Genomic DNA, 20,428 nt, shown 5'->3' on the forward strand with positions numbered 1-20,428 from the left:
ATTATTACTTAGCAACATTCTGATAGGCTAAATCATTTCATCCATATCAGGCGTATTCTATTTTCTATACCTTACACAGACGTAACAAACTACAACAAAATGTAATCGATGCAATGAATGATAGTGGTGTGACTGTTGATAATGTAGCGCCATTCTATAGGATGAAATGTAAAAATTGCTTTCAAGTTATCTCCGATTGACGATTAACAAAATCTGTTTGTCCACGCACACTGTATACATCTAATTCAACCAGCTTTAATTACTCCTCTTAGAGCTAAATTTATTTATGCAAAAACAAAGCAAAACAAATGAAACCCATTTCTCTTTACGAGTAAGATTACGAACAATTTGTTTTCATTCATGAAACAGTGTGAAAGTTACAAAGTCTTTGCCGTTTAAACGATACTTCCCACAAGACTCACCAAGTTTTGACGAGATCGTGCAAAAGATTTTGTGCAAAGCTGACGAATTTCTACGAAAACGTAAATAGAAGATAATCCCATTAAATTCATCTTTTACAGGATTTATTCCGAAGGTCGATGTTCCGAAATAATCAAATTCCCTACTCCAGTGTATACCTAGATATTTGTTTATCCGAAAATGAAATAGAATTCGTTATCATTTCGAAAAAAAAAGAGTACTGCGAACCTTCGGAATTACGAACCTTATTTCGTTTTCGGATTACCGAACCTCCGGAATAACGCACTGTAACCGGTGTAAATGATATGGACATCTGGAGACGGCTGTGCTGTTTTGTCGAGCTGATCTTAATTGGCTGTAGGTACCGTGTGCGCCCATTTCAAAACTACCCTTGCTGCTAGCTTATACTCTGGCACTAGTAATCTTGTCTTGTACTCAAATTGACAGAGGAGAACTACCTTACTAACACTTCAGTTCGCGCACAGGATCTAGGGATTGATTCTCACTCTCTTCCTGGTTTGCCCTCAATATCAAAACAAAAATCTACGCTGATAAGGGTACTGAATCTAATGATAACAATCTTGTAGCATGATCCGGATGTACATTTTCCCCCTGAGCCCTTTCGCCACTAAAAAAAAGAAAAGAAAAAAAGTCCTCATCCTGCTCATCTTTTCAAATGTTTTCTGACCACCCGCCAGCAGAAAGTGTTTACTCTATTTCTACTGTTAACGCTTCGGCGGAAAATATTAAAGGGCTTGTTTAGATCATGTCTGCGCGTCGTCTGAGCGCTTGTTGCTAGAAGAGCGTACATTTGAATAATTAAAAAAAAAATCGTTGGAAATGACATTTGGACTATGGAAAAGAGGCAGATACCATGCACGTTGCTATATTTCTTTCGTTCATCTCATTCTCAGGGGTTGTTCATCACAACATTGACAGCTATTTGAGCTTGATATTTTATGTAGAAAAACTTCATTCAATTACTTAAAGGACAAGTTCACTTTCATAGACATGTGAATTGAGTGAATGTAGCAATATTAGTAGAACACAGTGAAAGTTTGGGGAAATTGGAAAATACGTTTAAAAGTTATGAATTTTTAAAGTATCTGCACAGTCACTGCATGCTGGTTGAGAAGACTACTACAATGTATGATGTCACGTAGAACAATATAAGTAAAATATAAAGAGAATTTCGCAAAATTTTACTTTTTGAAAAAAGTGCACATTTCCTCGACTATTCACTGACCTATGTCAAGGGTGATATTATTACCCCTGCCTTCTGAAAGATGGAAGTCAAGTGTTCTTTTATTAGGCGAGAAAAGTGAAAATTTGTGGCGTTTTCTTTTATAATATATATATTTTTTTTATATCGTTGTAGACGTGTGACATCTGTTATAGCAGTCTTCTCATCCAGCCGTGACTTAGCAGAAACCTTAAAAATCCATAACTTTTGAACAGATTGTCTATTTTCCTCAAACTGTCACTGATGTGTTCTAGTATTGCTGGATTCACTCAAGCCAAGTGTCTATGAAGGTGAGCTTGTCCTTTACTTTCGCGGTTTTCTTCCTGACTTTGACTGTTGTGATGTACTTTGGTTAACCGTTGCAGCATTATGTGTCTATGAATGTCGTATAACCAGGCTGTACAATTCTCTTAGATTGTGATGTATCTACAATACGGTACAATACAGTACAATACAGTTTAAACTACTTCAATTACTTACAATAACAATATCCTACTCTTACAAACAAAAACTTTCATGTATCAAGCAGCGCAGCCTTTCATCATCACGCACAAGCCTCATACAACACAACACGTGCAAAATTAGGAACGATGCCAAGTTCAGCAAAGAACGTTTTTTTATCGATTTGCTCATAATTTTCACACCAAAATTTTCATATCATGTAATACGATTGTCTGTTTGTATTTTTTATGTCAACTTGTATTGTATATTGAATTGCCGAATAAATAATAAAAATAATAATAATAATAAGTATTATTATATTTATATTATACAGATATACTATGTTGGTCAATTATTCACGACACATTTCTTGTTGTTCCAATAAATAGTGTAGTTTACTCCTACCCAACAACGCAACCGTATTTATTTCATACTATTTATATTCATATTATTTCATGTTTAAATCATCTCATGTAAACAAAACTAAATAGCTCTGATATTTCCGAGACATACTGGTTCAAACGACTGCATGAACGTCATCATGTGCTGATTATAGAACCTTACAGTTTCCTTGATATAATAATGCTGTTATGATTATAGTTATAATATCAAAGAAAAACCTTGCGCTCAGGAAAGATTTTTTTCTTTTTTTTTTGTGACAAGCAGGCATCTTTGTAACCTCATCCACCCACCCACACACAAACACACACACATACAAAACACAACATGATTTCAATGTTGTATCATTATCAAACCCGTCCCATACTGAATTCTGAAATGCCCACAGACTTAATATGCAGGACACCACATACCCGTAAGGGTAATGTGAACAATATACCATATCATGAACATGACGAAATAAATCAACACTGCTCGCATGAACGCAAATTTCCATTCAGAAGTTTTATTCAAGTTTGATACTTATGTATACAGTATGTGCAGCGACCTTTGGTAGGAGTTATCGAGTCCTTTAGCATTCATGACATTTGAATGGATTACCTGATTTCTCTCAAGCGTGTGTTTTTCTGATATTGCGGCATTCATTTAAATCACATGTAGTTTTTTTTTTTTTTTTTTTTTTTTTGAAACCCCTTTTATAGTACAATATACCAACAAACATTCACCGGCGGTAAAACTGTGGGCCTTACATGCTCTCTCAATGTTGTTCGTCACGTAAACACATGTTTCAGTACGTAGTTCAAGTGATATTCGCAATCGCATATTACTCATTAAAAAAGACTCGTTTTAAGAAAACAAGGTTAAATTGCATCTATTCATTGCAATGAATAAAGTCTTTCTTGTTGGTGAAGATGCTGCAAACTATTCACTCCCTGATCGGTGTTTGTTTAGACTAGACTGCCAGGTCTATTTCCAAGACACAATGAGTGACACGCAGTGTATTGCTATACATAAATCTAATACAAAAACTTGTGTGTCTTTGCTTTCCTCTAAAAAAATTGTAATGAGCCCATAAAGTCTTCTTATAATGATACGAATTGCATAGGTTTTCACAAAAGTATTTACACTTCTACATTGTTTCTCATTTAGGCTATGTTTTATCTTTTAAAGTGAAGTCGCAATTCTAAAGTGGACACTTTCAATCGTAGATATAGGTCTTGAAAAGTCCAAGCATGACATGCAATAAAAGACCAGTCAAAAGTTGGCTCTTATAGGGTCAAGTCGGAGGAGCGGAATGAAACATACTTCTTTTTCTTTTATTAATCTATTTATGATATTTTTTTTTACATGACCAAAATGCAACCTAGCAACACCACATTTACGGATAGGCTTGCATTTCCTTAATCAATAATAGTAACTTTTTAGAGTTGTTGAATTATTTCAAAATAATGAAGCTCACTTTCAATTTCCACTATTTTCTCGTATGTCGTCCGATTTAGATTAAACTTTTGATAATCTGTTAGTCTGAGCGACTCTAGTCCGAAAGACCAACTAGATCTTATAGTCTATGTTCTATTTGCACATTTCGCTGAAGATTATTTTGCCTAATGCGGAAAAGCCATATCCGAAGTTACATCACCACGTATTTTGTCTATTTCCAGTGAAACCATCTTTCTCATTACGTCCTCTCCAGCTCACATTCTCCTCGTTGCCGACACATCAGTTCCGGCAATCGTTAAACTTGAGTCAAATGATACCAGCTTTAGCCAGTCGCCGTTCGAGGTGTTACCCATCTCTGGACTGGCTTCGCCCGTAGGTATTGACTATGACTACCGAGATGAGATGATATACTGGTCGGATGAGGGCTCCCACACAATCAACAGAGCAAACATGCACGGAGGCTCCCAAATGGTCCTTACTTCATCGGCCTCAAGTTTGTTTGTTTGTTTACTTGTTTGATTTATTTTTCTTCCAACACAATTTCATACTTAAATCAAGACTCTTTTCAGTAATATCACATAAGATACCAGTATACAGATTACAATATACATGACTCGAAGAAGGAAAATATATTTGTGAGTTAATTCCATTAACAAAACATATTTCGTATTACCATACACTGTATTTCCAAATAACTCCCTGAGATATTATGCGGAAGAAGGACTGCCACTATGATAAGCAAATGCTTGAATACGTGACAGCCAGGACACATACCTACATAATACACATATCTTATTCAGCAGCATGGGGAAATACTACTGAACATATACGAAATGGGGTGCACGTCACGAGACCGACACCCACGAGTCATACAGCCCACAAGTCATACAGCCCAGGAGTCATACAGCTCACAAGTCATACAGCCCACTAGTTATACAGCCCAAGAGTTCGACACTGAGTAAATAAAGCCCAAGAGTTCGACATAAAGTAAAATAAGCCAACGAGTTATACAGCCCATGAGTTCGACACTACACACAAAAGGCTCACGAGATCGACACTAAGGCGCCTTGGCAGATTACATGCTCCAGCAAAACAGCGGCGTTCCCGCTCAACGGTCTTCTAATGTTTCGCCGCGTTCTTTTAAATCCTCCCATTCAAAATCCCGCTGCGCGCCGCTTTTAGCATTTGGCCCGTGCGGCGCTTTTTTCAAGGAGCCGGCCATTCACAAAATCTGGGCGTCAGAGTGTGTATGTTTCGTTTTAGCAATATAGCGCCCTCTCCGTTAGAATATGAATAACACCTCGGAACAGAAAACCTGTTAATCTCTGGTGTCCACGATGAATTGTCTTCACTCTACGACTTCAGTCCACTCTGACAACCGGGAAACTCAACAACTTTTTAAAAGCAAAATATACACAAAACATACGCATTCTATCCAACATTTTCGTGACTTTTAGTTTAAAGCAAACAAAGCCCATGAGACCGACACTACGCTCAAAAGGCTCACGAGACCGACACTAGGCAAAGAAGGCCCACGAGACCGTCAGGATGAACAGCGCCACCTATAGACCAATTAATTGTATAGGGTATCCAGATAATGGCATAAGGAAGATAGCGATGGAAAAGGAGAGTTGCTAGGGGATTACCCCGTCAATAATTGCCCTCCCTCGCCCCCTGAACTGTTCACGATTTCTAATTGTGTTTTGTGTGTTTGACTGTTTGGGAAAAAATAAACAAAATTCAGTAAAAGTGCATGAAATGTTTCAACATTAATTCGAAAATGCCAAAACACCCTCGTTTCCCTTTCCGCAAAAATATTATACCGGTATACACTTGCTTAGAAATGCGATAAAATAGATAAATGTGGACATTAAGATCAACTATTTCGAATAATACCTAGGTGTGAAATGAAGTATACAAGAAAATATTTCACAAACTGGTTAATGTTGCAGTGCATACTTGCTTTACATGATAGGGAAGGGGAGTAGTCATCTGCAAAGCTGCTGATTTAGTATAAATTCGCAGAAATAAAATGATATCGTCTATAATATCAAGGTATCGTTAAGGATTCGGAAAAAGAACATGCATCCATAAAAACAGCCATTCTATTTCATAAAAAATAAACCTTTTTGAGGAGAATGATTTTACAATTACCAGCCACAAATAGAGTTGAATCGCTGCGATATAAAACGTTTTCATCATTTGAAATGTCATATATACATTATAGTTGCAGAAAAAAATTACAAACTGAACTCTAAGCAGGCGGGTAAAAGCAGGACGATAGGTTATCTAATAAGGAATACCTAACTAGAGAAGCGAGAAAGAAAAGGCCGAAAAAAAATTACAGCCTGTCCACCGTCTATCTAGAAATTGGGAAGGCCTATTAAAAATAGCACGATGGCATCTAAAATCAAACCATATATCGTTCTTGTCCTCTATTATTTTTTCATACTTTTTTTTTTGGGGGGGGGGGTTCCCTTGAAGAGGACAATTTTATTTTAAAAAAGAGACAAATTTGTAACAATTTCGCTCCCTGTAGCGTGACAGAACTGCCCTCTAAAAGCCACACGTGTAGAAATACAAACTTGATGTCGTTGATGTGTAGATGGTGCTGTTCAATTAGTTACAATATCTCGCTCGATAGCGTGACGAAATTGCACCCGCCCGTATGTAATTTTCCTGTTATGGAACACCCTGTACAGGTAATTGACATGTAGATGGCGCTGTTCATCCCATGTCTCTTGAGCCTTCTTTGCCCAGTGTCGGTCTCGTGGGCTTTCTTTGCCTAGTATCGGTCTCGTGAGCCTTATTTGCCTAGTGTCGGTCTCGTGGGCCTTTATTGTGTAGTGTCGGTCTCGTGGGCTTTCTTTGCTTAGTGTCGGTCTCGTGAGCCTTTTGTGCGTAGTGTCCAACTCATGGGCTGTATGACTCGTGGGATGACCCCTATAAATGCATCATGTTTTATATTCTAGTGCATAAATACGAATAGAAATAAGTATGTTCAGTCGTCAGAAGTATGTTCAGTCGAAAGTCAAGAGACAGGGAGAGAGGAAGAATGGGATCAAGGGTCATTTCAAAATAAATCAGAGAAGCAGAGATTTATATCAAACAAATTGTCAAAGGATAGCATGAAAATCAAACGCATACTGAGAATCTTGTTTTAGGCACAAAGTCAAAGTGCAGCTGTAAACATTGTGTCATTATGGAATATCGCATAGCTCTTATAATGCGAGAACGTGTCTCGTTCTGTAAGAAAAGGTCATAATAAATCAGAATGACTCAGTTATCGATACATCATGATATATCCACGGACGATTATGTTCTTTGGCGACCTGTAAATCCTTATAACTGAAGGTAAATGTTTGGGTAAAGACAATGAAAGGCTCTCTGGGATAACAATGATTTTAACGAAGACAATCTTATTGGTATTCATTACACTCACTGCACTTCCGACATAAACATTGATAAATACAAACTGAGAATGGCGTATGCATGTTCATGGATTTATTGGAGAGTAAAAGTTTACCAAAACAAAAAGTGCTTACCACATTACATAACATAGTTACTCATGATAACATGATAGGGTTGTACACTTTATAGACGAGAAAGTAACAACATGATCATTCCAATGCTTGTTATACATAATTATACTTTCCGGTTTCAGGATTCGGTAATTTCACATCGACAAACAGAAATATTATCCAAGTAGTAAGTTTATGCTTTTAAACACGCCACTGCTATGTCTAACTCTGGAAGGACCCGGGTTTTCTTTCCGCAAATTTGTATTCATCTCATGACGAGCATCTGCACCGTGGAATACAACAACATATATATGGCAGTGCTCTCTGCGTTCGGGTCACCTACAGACAAGCACCCCGGATCCCGCCTTGCCTCTTAGGCCCTTGTCGGAGGACTCCCTGCTAGTCAGGTCGCTTAGTGAAATTACCGTTACACGGCGGATAAAAGCACCAAATTTGGAGAGATGACCCCTCAGGACCTACTCATTGATATTTGAGTAGGAGCCCTCTGCAAAATGTTTATTTTCATGGTATAAATGCTGAATTTCATTTTGCAGAAAATTTGGCGGGAATGAAACTTTCGTAAATTTCGAGAGGAGCTAATATCGCAAAATCAAAATGCGCGCGATTCTAAACAATGCATTTGATGCCAGTGGCAATTTGCGGAAGTTTCATACTGCGAAAAAAGGTCGTCGGCTCCAAGTCACGAACATTTCATGTCAGGAAAATAACACCGTTTTTATGTATCTGAGAGAGTAAAGTAACGAAAACGAGGTTCACATTTGTGGTACTTTTTTCATTTTCATGGAACTGGAAAACATGAACCCTATCTTGAATTCCATGATCAACAAAGCATTTGAAACATGGAGGTTGGTGAATTAATTACCGATTTATGAAGAGAAAATGCTGTTGAGTTGTCACATTGTGGTGTAGGTCCCTATTCCCAGTTTAGTTACTTTATAAAAGGGGCTTAGAACGTTTTCTAATGGTAAGGGGAGGGGGAGATCACTGACCCTTGAACACTCCCGTCAACGGTCCGCAGCCCCCTCCTTCCCTCCCCCCCCCCCCCCCCAAAGGGGGAAAAAAAACATTAGACAACGATCTGCAGCTATGCTTTATGTACATAACTCTGAACTGGCAAATGTACATAACACTGTGACACCTCGACAGCATTATTCTCTTCATAAATCGGTAATTAATTCAACCACCTCTATGTTTCAAATGCTTTGTTGATCATGGAATTCAAGATTGGGTTCATGTTTTCCAGCTCCATGAAAAATGAAAAAAGTACCACAAATGTGAACCTCGTTTTCGTTACTTTACTCTCTCAGATACATAAATACGGTGTTATTTTCCCGACATGAAATGTTCGTGACTTGGAGCCGACGGTCTTTTTCGCAGCATGAAACTTCCGCAAATTGCCACTGGCATCAAATGCATTGTTTAGAATCGCGCGCATTTTGATTTTGCGATATCAGCTCCTCGCGAAATTTGCGAAAGTTTCATTTCCGCGAAATTTTCTGCAAAATGAAATTCGGCATTTATACCATGAAAATAAAAATTTTGCAAAGGGCTCCTACTCAAATGTCAATGAGTAGGTCCTGAGGGGTCATCTCTCCAAATTTGGTGCTTTAATCCGCCGTGTAACGGTAATCTCAAAATTTGACGTTAAGCGACCTGACTATGCATGGTAATCCGAGAAGTATCCCCATCGAGTATAACTACAATGGACTTCTCTGATTGACAGGCGAGCCCACTCAACTCGGAACCCACAAGCGCGTACAGACCCATATACAAAAGCCCCCTGCATCAGAAAAGTGCTCGGCACTAGTCACAGGTGGGCGCGTCCGTGAATAGCCGGCTTTCCTCACGGTGCCTCTTGATGCATAAATGGCCACAATAACAATTGTTAATAAAACAAACATTCCGAAATACACCATTTCCTTCGAGTTTGACATAACAAGTGGAAAACATTTCATGTACTGTATAAACTACATCTGCGCAGAGGCCCAGGACTGAACACTTTCCGCCTCTACCAATCCCCACCAGAAAAGACGCGCAGCACCGCACCTGAACACGAAGCGACGCCACCCAGTTTTGTCACCCCATGGACCCACCGTACCGTGAGGAACACAGCCCCAGCGCCGCAGCGCGTCCACGGCGCGAAGCCGCGCACGTCCCAGGAGGGAAGGAGACCCCAGGATTGGGTGAAAAACTGCCAAAAAAAAAAAAAAAACCTTTGAGGAAAAAATGGCAGAAAAGCCCCAACCTGCCAAGCTAGACTTCGACAACAAGATAGTCTTGTCTGGGATCCCTTAGACGATCACACATTGCGATTCCCTCATCACTCGGAACTATAATCCACCTTTAGCGCGATATCCATCCACACTTGTTTAAGGACAACGATCTCAAACTATAAGATACAAAAAATTAAATTCCTATTAATTCAATAATTAGTTTTGGCTGTACAGTACAACTTTCCTCAATGTCTATTACCTGCCACATCGATAGGTCAATAGGCATTTAATTATACAACGAGTAATTCCACATTTACTTGTGTATCGACGACTTTCACAAATAATCAATGCATTTTTAGTAGGAAAAAGGGTAGGGGGTGGTTATGGGGAGGGGGGTAATTTAAGCGAGGGCCCGAAATTGATGCTCTCTCCGTGAAATCCACGTACAGAATGATCCCTTCTCATATTAACTGCTAAACTTTTCCACGCTAAACGTTCAGCTTTCCCACGCGCACTGCTAAGGCTATGGTCACAACCCCCAAAATCAGCCTGCTCGGCGACCGGTCGGCGAGTTTTTAGCTAAAACCGGTCGGAGAACGACCGGTGACCGACCAGTGACCGACCAGGCGCCGCTGATTTTTAGGGCATCGGTCGGACGCCGCTGAAGTTTTAACGCGGAGTTAAAATTTCAGCGGCGACCGACCAGTTTTCATTCGCTGCCCAAAATACGCTCGGTGTCCGAACAGGAACCGCCCAGGTACTGACCTAATCGAGCGGTCGCTGCCGAGCGATTTAGGGAACAAAAATAATAGAGACAAAAATGACAAGAGCACAGAAGAAAACCAAGAGAATAGATCGAGCGGTCGCCGTCGAGCGATTTGGGGACTAAAAATGTTAAAATAAAAATGACAGAGGTACTGAAGGAAATCAGGGCCTAGATGGAGAAGATAATCTAGCGCAATGTGGAAGAAGCAGGGGGAGGGATAAGAGGCAAGGAAACCCCACCAACATATCAGCATCTCAACATCTCGGCAACCAACATGAGGGACATTGAAGTCAGAGGCAACCACTTCGGGGCAAAAGAGATGAAAGCTAAAAGTTAGTGTTGATATGTTGACGTAGTAAAATATGGTTTGGTTACCTTATCATTCATTAAATGCCTATTGATCGCAGAAGAAATGAATAACAAGAGATGGGGAAAATTAAAATATGAAATCAAATAGGAATAGAAAATACTGTGAAATATAGAAACAAGAAAGATATTTTGGAAAATTCTAATCTATTCTAATCTTTGTTCCATCTTTGGTGTTCCTCCCTTTTGTTTTATTTCCTAATTTCTAGTTATCTGTGGTATCACATGGCGGAGTTTTGTTAGTTGATAATTTAACTATTAGATGTTTTGCCTCAAGTTTTCTCTTAATTAATTAATTAATTAGTCAATTAACACATCACAAATCACATAGGAACATTAATAAACACAGGTAGCTCGTGAGAAATTTCCGGCAGAGACAGGCGGGTGGCCGCCGGTTCGCCTGCGGGTCACCGGTAGATGACCTATCGATCACCCGTCGGTCGCTGAGTAATTTCGTAAAAATCGGCCGGTGGCCGGTGGGAGATCGTCCAGTTGCCGATGGGGCATCGCTCGGTGACTGCTCGGACTCTGCTCGTTGCAGATCCCCACATTTTTACTGAAATCGATCGGTGACCGACGGGAAATCGACAGGGCGCTGCTCGGTCATCGCTAGGATTTTACAGCCTGCTCAGCATCTCCAAAAACTGCTGAGCGGTGCCAAAATTTCAGCAGCGACCGAGCAGGCTACAAATCGGTCGGTCGCCGCTCTGAGTTGTGACCGTAGCCTAAGCGTACTAATGCGGTTGCGCCATCGGGAACCATCAAAGGAGATCACTCGTTCATGTTTTCGGCGGCGCTCTTTGCGTATGCCGCCTGCGCTCAGGCTCCGACTAGCGCCGGACCCTCAAAGGCAGAAAACGAGCCAGTGAGCGAGTGTAAACCCCTTTTAACGACTAGCACCGTTAAAGGAATTATTGTCACTTGTCCACAAGAACCTTCTTATTGTTAAAATACGCTAACACATACACACACACACACACACACACACACACACACACACACACACACACAACAGCAACAACAGAACAACACAAAACAAGAATCCGTGAACTCATTTTATCCTATATCTATTGTTACTGGAATAATTCTGTCCTGAATCGTCCGCTGGAAAATGGAAGGAATCACCATTAGTAAGACACTTTTTTTGTCGAGTTACTCTTATGACAAAGGCCATTATACACAACTTGCCACAAAATTGAAAACTGCACTGCCCTGATGTGGTAACTGCTTGCTTTAATAGTTTAAACTTCCTTTTCCTCTTTCAGTTTTTGTTCATATTTGCACTAATTCATTGAGGCTTGCTATCAAGTTTCTCGAACAAAAGGCTTAATTTGTTTAACGTCATTTCTTAAACAATGTTATAAGTTATGATTTATTATTTTTCCCCTTTTCTTTCCCTCGTATCCTTTTCTTTTGTTATTTGTTTGTATCAGCTGTAATATGCGATGTTGTTATTTATTTTCTCTCTCAATCTATGTACTTGTCTTCTTGTTTACAACTTATGTATTTCATAATTTCATATTGTATTTGTAATTTCTGATTTGGACCCCATGGAAGACCAGCGTGTTGGCATCGCTGAATATGGGCCATCCAGCCGTTGTTGTTTTTATACGGAAAATAAAATCGAATCAATCAATCAATCAATTAATCAATCAATCAATCAACCAATCAATCAATCAAATAATCAATCAATCAATCAATCAATCAATCAATCAATCAATCAATACAGCACCACATGGCTTGGCACTGAATCTGGCAGACAACAAGATATACTGGGCATCAAGATCAAACGGGACCCTTGAATCTGCAAACTTGGACGGAAGTTCAAGGTCAACTCTTCTTTCTGGGATTTCAGAACCCCGTGCTGTGGCCTTTTCATACACCAGACGGTAATTGTTACGGTTACAGCTCGTTATTCCGAAGGTTCGTTATTCCGAAGGCTCTTTATTCCTAAGATTCGTTATTCCGAAGGTTCATTGTTCCGAATTTCATTTTCGGATTAACCAATCTTCGGAGTAACGAACCTTCGGAATAACGCCACAAATTTTCAGATTAACGAACCCTTTTTCATTTTCGGATTAACGAACCTCTAGGTATAGGGAATTTGCGTGTTTCGGATTAACGACCCTTCGGAATAACGAACCTTCGGAATAGCGAACCTTCGGAATAACGAACAGCACCCAAATGGGTAAGCCTTTGTAATTTGTCGCAATCCGTTGTTGCCTGCATTGTATCACTCATTTGTACATAATATGTGCGCAAAACTTCATGAAACTGCGCAAAATTCATTTGTTTAATACTGTTGTGTAAGATAACTAGTATTTTCTATCATACTGGTATTAAGTGTTCATGCATTGAGATATTACGTATATTCCGAAATATATAAAATATTTCATGTATACTCTTTATAATCATCAATAAGCTTGATAAAATATTTCTAGGCGTAAGGAGGAAGAGAAGATAGGAAGGAAAGGAATAATGAGAGATACCGAAGAAACATAATAAAAATGCTTAATTACACTAAACTAAAGAAGAACAGTAAACGGCCAGGTGATTAATCATATGTTTACTGAAACAAACGTTCCTCTAATGTATAATGAAAATATCAAATTACGTGCTCCTCAACAAACCTGTATCGTACCAATGAGGACATGTGAATTTACATTTTGTCTAGTAAAATCACATGCCATTTTTTAATTATACTAGTCTAAGTTTCAAATGACTTAACTCTTCCTCAGCGACTAATTGTCATTAATTTCATTTTCAGAGGATTTTGATGCACTGTAGTACTTTCATTCATTTTTCTATCTTGTTTCAACACAGAAGATTATTCTTCACAACAGCTGGTAACTTACCGAGCATCGAAAGTGTTGATGTAACTGGACAGAATCAAGAAACACTAGTCGACACTGACGTCATAGCCCCGAATGGGTTAGCTTTTGATTTCACAGGTAGATTCCTGCCTTCAGATCATGAAATGAACAAACAGCACCCAATCGAATAGACCCCCCCCCCCCAAAAAAAAAAAAAAAAAAGATACAGAAACAGACAGGAAAGATTGGCTAATACATGGATTGGGAAGTGAAATAAAACTACCTTTTTTGTTAAATTCTCATTTGGATGACTAATAAGCAAGAGATATTTCGTAAAATGCTGTTCGGAAAAGAAAATATCGGGATTAGCGATCACTGATACCAAATAGAAAGGAACTGTCTTTTTTAAAACTTTAGATTAAGACAAACTTTTCGCTTACCAGCTTCAATCCAAATCTTAAGAGTGCCTAGACAAGAGCACTGTGAAGATTGTGCCAATCAGAAATGAATATACTATAGTAAAGTTGAATATACTAGTAGATTATGTCCCGATTGTGTATCATATAGCTAAGTAAATTTCATGTTACTTGTTTGTTTTCCAACATAACAAAATCTTGTCATTTATTCAATCCCGAAAGTATAAAGATATTAGATTCTTATTACGCATACAATTTCGTTTGTCCTGCTAGAATATCGACTGTATTGGACGGACACTTCCCGTGACGTCATCGAATCCATAACGCCCGACAATCCAAGTCAACGTACCGTCATCTTTCGTCTTGCAGCCACCTCCACACTTGACATTTACTCTCTGGGAATTGACGTCTTTTATTCTGATATCTACTTCTCCGACGATACCACAAATAGAGTGTACTGGATAGACAGCGCCACAAACTCTGTTAACGCCATTCCAATAAATTTTCCGTCGCCGGCCTTGATACACGTATATACGGGTTAGTGTGTCAGATCCCTGTAGTGAAATAAAAACCCAAACAGAACAGACTAGAACAAAATAAAACAAAACAAAACGTATAACGATTGTTGAAGGCTTATTTTGAAAGATGAAAAAAGAAAGGAAGCAAAGGTTTCAACCCTCCAGTTCAAATCAAATGTCCTCTTTAAAAGTTTTCCGAATTGATTCACAAAATAGTGTCTTCCTTTGCCATGTTTGCTGATGAAAGCAGTAAGTGTCTTATATTTTTATATCTTACTGTGGCGATGAATTTGCTGCACATAATTGATTTGTCTTTAGAAAATGTTGGATCTTATTTTTTTTTTCACTACAGACTGAGTAAAGGCTTATGTTGCTGTCAAGGGGCGAAAGTGTTAAGTTCCAAAAAGTATTTTTTGATAAAAAGAAAGTACACAAATAAACATCCAATCACACTCTAACATACAAAACCGAAAGGAACAACATCAAGAGAAGGAATATCACACAAAGACATACTTTATTAGATTCCCTACAAAAAAATGCACAACATTATTTTCTACACAGTCTATCCCCATCTCTTCGTTTTTGTTACCCTATTTTATACAGCGGCACCAAAGAAATGCATGTAAAATATTGTAAAATAGAAAGTTTGTTAATAAAATGTACTGGGAAGTTGTTACAATGACAAGCATGATGATGATCTCTGTCGAATACTTCATTGACGGTTAGTAATTTTCCTTTAACTTCAGATGTGTGCTTGCAACGATGCCAAAATGGCGGTGTCTGCACGAGATCGTTCGCATCTGTGTCCTGTACGTGTCCAATGGGATATAGTGGCGAAGTCTGTGAGACAGGTAGGAGATTTGTAAGAAGCAAAATGATCAACGAAAATCAATCAAACAAACAAACAAACAGAAAAGAAACAAAACTTCCGTAATGAATGACTTTGCCATGACTTTGTCTTAAGAGAAGTTTAATTCAGTGAAAAGAATTTACACTTTTAATGGGCTCTATAGGTTGATAAGAAAAAAAAGAATCCAAAACAACCCATCAAACTTACAACGCAATGTCACATACGAACGACATGCAGATTAGTGATCTATTAGATTTTGGGTTCGGCAGTGTCGTAACAAAACATTTATTGTCACGTAGACATCGATAGAGGAAGAATTAACGTCGGGTAATATCGTTTGAATGGTGTCTTTTTTTATGTCTCCAGCAATATTGCGGGACGCAAATAAAACTAAATTTTCAGTTTCCTACAACATGTAGCCAAAAGTGTACTTCGTGATGCTAATTTGTTGATATCTCGGCTGTGTTAAATTACAAGAGGGTCATTACATGAAATGCATGACTAGACAACCACTCGTATTTCATAGGTACAACAAAAATATTTCTTGCTTTAAATTCAACTTTACATGCTGCTTACCACCGTAACTACGATAACTGTATCAGGGGCCTTTGAAATGTGACGACTTTTTTTTAACACAAGCAATGCCGCAAAATGATGACTGGGTCCTGTTTCATTCGTTTCATGGCAGATATATGTGCTGATAGATGTGTGAATGGCGGGACGTGTCTTCGTACTACTCAAGAAGCGACGTGTCTCTGTCCCGATGACTACGAGGGAACAACTTGCGAAATTCGTAAGAACACAGCAGTTTTGTTTTAAATGATTTTGATGTCAATTCATTTTCATATTTCTCAAGAAAACGTCCTTCAACTGAATGTACAAGTGTCTCAATATGAAAGTGAACATGATCTATTCACAGTGGACTAAAATCTTGCAATTAAGTCGGAGGAATATGATGGGGCCTATGATAAAAGTATGCTCCTCAAGTCGTTGGTTCAAGAATAAAAGAATGAAATCAAGTATATACTAAAAAAAAAAATATAGGCAAGGCATATAGCTTTATGAATCGGCACCATGTGACTTTTCTTGAGTTTACATCTTTCAAAAACAAGTAAGCAAGTTTTAAGGGGAAATAGGAGAACCCTTTTCCTTTCTGCATTTTGGATGAGGTTTCGATGCCATGAATACTAATGTCCTCCTATTTCGCCCGTCGTAGCCGTCCGCAACGTCTTCCCTCGGACCCCCTTTCTCTCTTGCTTTGAGAACATCTTGTTTTTAAGTCTTCCTCTCCGCCCGCTCATCCATTTTCAAGCTGGTGTATATGGGTGATGTTCGTTAATCCGAGGTTTTTTTTTTAATTCCTTAGGTTTGTCATTCCAAACATATTCCGCATACCTATAGATTTTTGTTAGTCCGAATATTGAATGGGGTTCGTTAATCCGAATATTTGTGGCTTTAAAACGATGACTCATTATTGCGAGGATTCCTAAGTCAAATAACGACATGCTGTTCGTTAATCCGAAAATGGACAAAAATGCCTACTGTCGATCTTCGGAATTACGAACCTAATCTTATTTTCGAATTAACGAACTGTCAAAATAACATTTTTTTAAAATCATTCTCGGACTAACGAGCGTTAGGAATAATGAACCATCGGAATAGCGAACTGCAACTGTGTACATCCTCTTCATGTCTTCTTTCTACATGTCCAGCCCTCGCAACCGCGCCTGCTTTAGTTTTTATATTTCCAACTCAACACTATCAATAATGAAATCACACAAATAAGTATCGTGTGGCACCTCAAAATGCAATGTATCAGAAGATCAGCAAATGCATATGGGCAATGTTTTTTTTTTTTTTTTCAATCAGTCATGGTTGTTTTCTCTTCGTGATTCGGCCGACTTCGTGAATACATTGTACATTCTTCTACAGACGCACGCCACCCACCACGGATATTTGTTTGTGACGAGGACAGGGGACTGATATACGAAGGGAGTCTCGACTCGCTCCTCTTCAATCCGATACCTCTTCCCAATGTCAGTCGCCCTACTGATGTCGGGTACAGTGCTGACGAAGACGTCATTTTCTGGATCGACGCTACCTTCCAGACCGTAAACCGAGCGTTCAGAAATGGCTCCGGTGCATCCGTTCTTCTAACAGGACGAGGTAAGTTTAAACATGTAGTACACTCTATTTTTTTCATTTTGTTGATGAATGGAAATTTGCTCCATAAACGTCTACATTAGACATGCATTGTTGCAAAGTGGATAAGACTCCTTACTTTCACTCTGAGATCGAATCCACCCAAGTGCCAAAATCCTTAGGCGAGATTTTTTAACCCGCTATATCCCTCTCAATTCAGGTATAGGAACGGATATCTGGCAATGCAATAGGGTAATAACAACAGGGATCTCTGGTAGAGCAGTGGCAACACTGAAGAGGCTACCCTGGATAAAGAAGACCATATCATTGTTATTATCATTATTACTTAGTGACTGGGTGAATACTCATTCAGATCCACCTTTCTTCCTTTTATCTTAATACCATCGTCTACCGTAGTCCTTGCAATAATTATTTATCATATTGAAATATACATGTACTACAGAGAAAGAAATTGACAATTTAGAAAATTGCTTTAATAAGCCAATGTCGATGGCAATGTGACAGTATTAGATGAATTAATTGAAAACAATGATCTCTAATCTCTTTCATTTTTAGGCCTTTCCTGCATTAATACTTCAATTCTTTTATCATTGAGTGAGATACGGTAATTTTGATCTTAGGTAAACCTAGGAATATACACGATCTCCTGTTCTTTTGATATTTGACCCAGAATACAGCGGGCTAATCGTGACTGCTACGCCTCCATTTATAGTAGTAATAGCCTCGGATGGATTTGTTGGACGGCTTGACTCCTCGTCTGGCGTACTATCACAATTTGTCTTCCAGACTAGCAACCTACAAGACATCATAGAATACCAATATTTCGGGTAGGTTCACTCCCTGTACTTGACAATGATGAGCATGAGCAAGTATAATCAATGAATACAATTAATAAAAACTCGTATGTGTGAATGTCGGTAACAGATTCATAATCTCAATATATATAGAATTGCATATAGTACCCAGGGTTGGACCAATACGCCACTCTCTATGTTCTCCTTAAAGCATATGATTATTCAGTGTAATTTGTCTCAATATTTTTCTACATTTATGATATTCATTTGTTTCTCTAAAATTGGCAAAAAAAGAATGAAAGACTGAAGAAAAAAAAACGTCCTATCCATTTCAAAGTTGATCGCAAAGACGATAGGGTTGGCATTACAAGGATGGTGAAAATGAGATCGTGAAGATTTTTTTTTTTTTTTTGCTGTTCGGTGTTTGCATTATTAGGTTATGCATTCGCGCTCATTTCACACCAGACCTACCTTTGAATATGAAAGTAAAGACCTACTTGTCAAAGCTGCGTGTTGTTCTGATCCACAGGCAGTTCTACTACGCTATAAAATCTCCGGACGAGATAAGAGTTTTGGATGGAAATCTGAATAGAGTGTTGGCAACAAGTTTGTCTTCTTCGATGGCCACCATGTCACTGAATCGACAAGGTTTGTAATTATTTGCCCTCGTATCATAAAATAGGTAAAGAATCCTTGAGCTTCGGCCACTCATACACTTGCGACCATCATGACCATCGAAAATTATGGGCCACCAAACCACGAAATTTGCCGAAAAATCAGGGACTTCAGTTGGCAGATAGGTTACAGACCCTTTCCTGACTGCTGAGGAGCGCATTGCTAATGTTTTTTTGAGCTCATTAAAACCTTTATTGTCTATTGTCTATAGACATGCGACCTCTCGCACAAAGATTGGCATATAAAATCGGCAACTGTTTGGCAACTTTCTGTAAATGAAGACCACTATGGCGAAGTTGCCGAGTGTGACAGGTTGTAAAAAAGTTTGTTTGGCAAGTGGGCAATTAATGATTGTCACCGGTCCGCAACCAATTGTCGACCGGTTTTGGTCAGCTAGAGGTTTTGATGCTGCATCGAAAACCTTTTACCGACCAAACTGGTAGGTGACAGTTTTTTTTTTAATTATAATTTAATTTGTCATGAAAAGGCGGGGAACTGGTCCTTCATGGGTGTCTGGCCATTAGCATGAAGATTTTGGGCCAGAAACTGGTTATCGACAATTAGTATTAGCCGATCGATTTAAAACTGTTTGTCGGCAGGTCAGGAACGGATTTGATATGATATGATTTGATTTGATTTATTGGTTCCTGATTTTGGTTGGCAAGCAGTCGGCCTCCCGTCAGCAAGCAGTCGCCAATCAAAAACAAGAAGAAAAAAGGGTTTTTGCTTTGTTAGTCTCCAGAAATTTTTGTTTATTTGTTTGTTTTTTGATGTCGGCGACTAGTTTCACATATGACAACTCTCTATAGGCCTGAGGGATTCAGATTCTACCACATGCTTTTCCCCAACAGCAAAGACAAAGATAGTACTGAGTGAGGCCATTGATATCAAGACAGCAATGAGAGTGCTGTCTAAGGACTTTGAATCTCATGGCATAACCGGTATTGCAAACAAGGGGAGACTTTGTTGCTTGCTCTAAAAGAGAACCGACCCCGGGTCATGAACTGCTTTAGAGGATATTTATGTATTATCAGTATTCAGTATTTCATGTATATTTCATAAGAAAGTGCAATGTATGATTTCAAGCGATGCAGGCAACGTGAATGATATTAGTGGCCCGTGAGGATCAATATCGAACACCTCTAACTAAACAAAACCAATCGCTAACCTGTCACCTAAAGCTGGCAAACATTTGCGTATTAGCTTTAACAGAAACAGAAAACACAGCCTCTGACAACCAAACGCCTTGCAGTGATACAAGAGTACTAGTCGTATAATGGTCGAAGACCAGTCTTTGCATGAAGGAATATATGACCAGGGGACCGTTTCATGAAAGTTGTGAGCCCTGACAAGTTGTCAATCTCTGACA

General features: G+C 38.9%; 1 protein-coding gene across 1 annotated transcript in view; it reads left to right on the top strand.

Moving 5' to 3' along the window:
• The window catches only part of LOC140237065 (uncharacterized), a 65,021-nt gene that overhangs the window by 88 nt on the left and 44,505 nt on the right, over window positions 1–20,428 (top strand). Inside the window, exons 2-10 of the mRNA XM_072317004.1 lie at window positions 4,197–4,436; window positions 12,560–12,719; window positions 13,654–13,781; window positions 14,333–14,596; window positions 15,324–15,428; window positions 16,116–16,220; window positions 17,360–17,593; window positions 18,261–18,417; window positions 18,914–19,032. Of these exons, the coding sequence (XP_072173105.1) occupies window positions 4,197–4,436; window positions 12,560–12,719; window positions 13,654–13,781; window positions 14,333–14,596; window positions 15,324–15,428; window positions 16,116–16,220; window positions 17,360–17,593; window positions 18,261–18,417; window positions 18,914–19,032 (1,512 nt within the window). The remainder of the gene's footprint in view (window positions 1–4,196; window positions 4,437–12,559; window positions 12,720–13,653; window positions 13,782–14,332; window positions 14,597–15,323; window positions 15,429–16,115; window positions 16,221–17,359; window positions 17,594–18,260; window positions 18,418–18,913; window positions 19,033–20,428) is intronic.

This window comes from Diadema setosum, chromosome 13 (assembly GCF_964275005.1).
Source record: "Diadema setosum chromosome 13, eeDiaSeto1, whole genome shotgun sequence".
In the NCBI taxonomy this organism is placed as follows: domain Eukaryota; kingdom Metazoa; phylum Echinodermata; class Echinoidea; order Diadematoida; family Diadematidae; genus Diadema; species Diadema setosum.